At 46.5% G+C, this 3585-nt stretch overlaps 1 protein-coding gene across 1 annotated transcript; it reads right to left on the bottom strand.

Moving 5' to 3' along the window:
- Nucleotides 1-340: 340 nt before the first annotated feature.
- On the bottom strand, nt 341-1980 carry LOC129404368 (calcium homeostasis modulator protein 6-like). Its single transcript, XM_055136733.1, has 2 exons — nt 1396-1980; nt 341-721 (listed from the first exon to the last, which is right to left on the bottom strand). Exons 1-2 carry the CDS (start codon nt 1978-1980, stop codon nt 341-343), a joined length of 966 nt encoding a protein of 321 aa, XP_054992708.1.
- Between the last annotated feature and the right edge of the window lie 1605 nt (nt 1981-3585).

The following is a 3585-nucleotide window of genomic DNA, read 5'->3' as shown; positions in this document are numbered from 1 at the left end:
TGTCAGAGCTACACTTGGCATTTCTGAGGGTAGGGGGCCTACAGCACCAAGTATTAAACCCAGGGTCTTGCACATGCTAGACATGTGTTCCACCACGTAAACTACTTCCACTGTCCCTGAGTGAATTATTTAACCTGGTTTCTTTTTAGTAAGTACTACAATAAAGAAATTAAAAACAATTTTTGTTTCAGATGTAAAATTGTTTCCATGGTTTGAAAGACTTTTAAAAGGTAACTGTAAACAATATCAATTTTATTAATGATGCAACCACTCAAAAGTACATTCCATTTTATTCCTTCATCAGGTCACATATTATCATTGCCTTGCAAAGTTTGTGAATCTACACAGTATCCTCTGCTTCATCAGCTCTCTCAGGACTGGGGTCATAATTCCCATCTCTCTCACTAATGTATTTGTGCAGCAAACTGTAGTACTGGCCATCCTTATTAAAAGTGTAAAGTGATGAAATTTGCTTCCAGGCTTCAGGACTTGGGATTTGGACATGTTCAGACCTTGAACCCCCAAAGAAACGATTAACATTCTCCTTTGCCAATTTATTTGCATGCTCTGTAGTTTCCTTTGCAAGCATCTTCTGCTCCTCTTCCAAATATGTTTTCTGAAATGTTAGCTGCATAAAACTAACTGGAGATCTGCATCGGGAATAACATGTGCCAGCCAGAAGACAGAGGACAATCACTGCTATGAGCATCCAGCCTCCCACCTTAGGAAAACACAAAAAAGGTGGCAATTCAGTCACATTTTCTGTCAGGCATTTCCTAAATCCTCAGGTCAAATCTAAAGTACCCTCCTTACTATGAGTTAGCAATAGTTTGGAATCTGAATCCCTTCAAAGGAGGAGTGGCCCTGAGCTCTGGAGCTCTGGACAACTGCTGGCCAGACCCAGACCCATATTCTAAGTCCACTCGAAGATCCAGGAAGGAACCTCTATATTCTTCCCCAGAACTCAGACGTGGAGTTTTCACACATGCAAGTAAATCATTCATTTTCAAAGTCCTTTCTAAGCCCAATGGCTGTAGGGCTGGGACCTCAGAGCCTCACAGATTCACTGTTAAGGGCTTTCTTCTGGCTGCACACATCAGAGGGAGCATCTTTCCTCCTTTTCACTGGTTTGATTTCAACAGTGCCCTATAGTGTCCCTATAAAATAGGCAAGTGGCTATTTCAGTTTGTTTTCTGGGGCCAGGGTGATAGTACAGTGGGTAGAACACTTGCCTTGCAGGCTGCCGCCAGGGATTCCATCTCTGGCATCCCTGAGGAATGATTCCTGCGTGCAGTAAAACCCTGAACACAGCCTGGTGTGCCCCCACCCTGCCAACCCAAGAAAAGGAAAAGGCTCGAATTTTGCCTCCCTGCTGCCTCCTGAGCCAGCGCTGACCTGAGAGTGCGCCCGAAGTTCCTGCAGGAGGTCCAGCAGGCCTGGCTCTTTGTCCTGCAGGCAGGGCATCTTGGGCAACAGAGTCATGCAGTCGTCTTGGCGGCCGCTGCACAAAAATCTCACCATCGGGGCTGTGCCGCTGGCCCCGCACTGGTAGAAGGTTCCCCCGAGCAGCGCCACGGCCACCCAGGTTAAAGGCGCCACTAAGGCGGTTGCGGTGATCTCCAGGCACATCTTGCAACTTTGCTTTCCTGTCTTCCCCATCTCGGCGCTGGTCTTGGCATCCGTCTCGGCGCTGGTCGTGGCATCGGGCATGCAGCAGCCGGTCAGCCAGAGCCACGTGCGGATTCGCAGCAGAAAAGCCAGGATGAAGAGCAGCAGCGCTGGCACGAACAGGAAGACCAGCCCATATGGCAGGTTCCAGCTGGCGCTGCAGGGGCACTGGAACACCACAGAGGAGAAGATGCGCTCCCCGCCCGCGGTCAGCAGGCTCACCAGCCCGTAGCCCAGGGCGTTACGGTGCTTGAGCAGCAGGTCCAGCACCGTCTGGAACTTCTCCATGGGTTTCTCAAGCAAGGTCGCCATGGCCAGACCTCGAGATGCTTCTGTCCGTGGCCCCGCATGTTCTGGGGTTTGATTGCAGCTGAGGCCAGGGACTTCCCATTGTTTGATAAGCAGTAGACTTGGAAAAGGGAAGAGGGTTCCTGTGCTTTCCTGAGATGTCTTTCGCTTTCTTTTGTCGACCAAATCAGCTCTGGGTCACAGAGAGTCTAAGTGAACACATCCTCCTCCCAGCCTCCCACCCCCCCCCAACCCCGCTAGGGGAAAACAGGGTGGTGATTCTTCTTCCCTTTTCAGAAACTCTCACTGAAGACCATCTATCTTTTGTTTCCTTCAAGAATTATTTTTCTCTAAGACACATACTTTAAATTTTAGAGCTATATGGACTGAAATAGAATGAAAGAAAGTGGTTATATGACCATTTTTTATTTACTGTAATACTTAAATTGAAGCCATCTTAAAGGAACCTTAAAAGAAATGCTCATTCTGGAGTGGGGCGGCGCCAGCCCAAAACTCTGAGTGGTCCCGGCCGCCGGAAGTCACGGCCTCAACCCACCCTCGGCGCCATCTTGATGCCACAATCCACAGAGAAGCGGCAGGCATTCTGGTGAGCAACGCGACCCGGACAATGCTCCGGACCCGAATCGGGGCCAGCAACACTGGGGGGCCGGAGGGAGGTGGTGCCGTCAGCACACCTTCTCCAGATGGAACCCTGGCGACACTGAGCAGCAACTAACACGGCTCCAGGATTCGGGACTGGGACACATCCGAGCCGCGCGGCCGCTAACGCGGCCACGCGACCTTTTCTAAAACCTGAAAACATACAATCTTTGAATGGAAAACTAATTATCAAATGCCTCCTTATTAGGGTTATCTTGTTTGGGGATATAACTCCCACAACAATAGTGAGTTTTGTGTTGAAATATGGAACGTAATCAAGGTGAAGAGAAAATAAAGTGAGGTTCGTCAGTTATACAGTTGGGGTGGGGGGGCGGGGGGTATACCGGGGATTTGGGTGGTGGAATATGGGCACTGGTGAAGGGATGGTGTTTGAATACGGTATAACTGAGACATAAACCTGAGAACTCTGTAACTTTCCACATGGTGATAAAATTTTTAAAAAAATAAAAATTAAAAAAAAAGAAATGCTCATTATATAAATTCATGGTGAATATCATCCTCTTCCCTAAATATCACTTGCATTTATTTCCTGTTTTTTTTACACACTGCCATTGAACCTTAGTTCTTAATTTTCTCACTGGAGCAATGCTTTTTTCTTCTTGCTTTCTTCAAACCAGTTATCATTTTATTATGGTAAGTGTGATAATGTAATGTAGGTTTTAGGGTCTTATCCTTTTTTAGAGATATATTGAACAATTAAAATTTTTACTTAACTACCACAAAAGTACAAAGTTATTCATGATTGGGTTTCAGGCATACAATGTTTCAACACCATTCCCTTCACCATTTTCCATTTCTTCACCATAACCCCTGTCTGCTTTCAGGAGAGATGCTTTTCTCTTTATCTTTTTTAAAATAAGTTTTTGCACTATGATTTGTCTCTGTGTATTTGTTATTACACCATTATCTTTCTTTATATCCCCCACATGAGAGAAATAATTCTGGGCC

The sequence above is a fragment of the Sorex araneus genome, chromosome 4 (assembly GCF_027595985.1).
Source record: "Sorex araneus isolate mSorAra2 chromosome 4, mSorAra2.pri, whole genome shotgun sequence".
Classification (NCBI taxonomy): Eukaryota; Metazoa; Chordata; class Mammalia; order Eulipotyphla; family Soricidae; genus Sorex; species Sorex araneus.
This window is presented reverse-complemented; position numbering and strand designations above follow the sequence as displayed.

Excerpts from the sequence above, each read along its gene's own strand:
- LOC129404368 (XM_055136733.1), bottom strand. The coding sequence starts at position 1,980 with ATGGCGACCTTGCTTGAGAAACCCATGGAGAAGTTCCAGACGGTGCTG. Across the intron at positions 722-1,395 it reads AACTTCGGGCGCACTCTCAG|GTGGGAGGCTGGATGCTCAT; the intron begins GTCAGCGCTGGC and ends TGTTTTCCTAAG.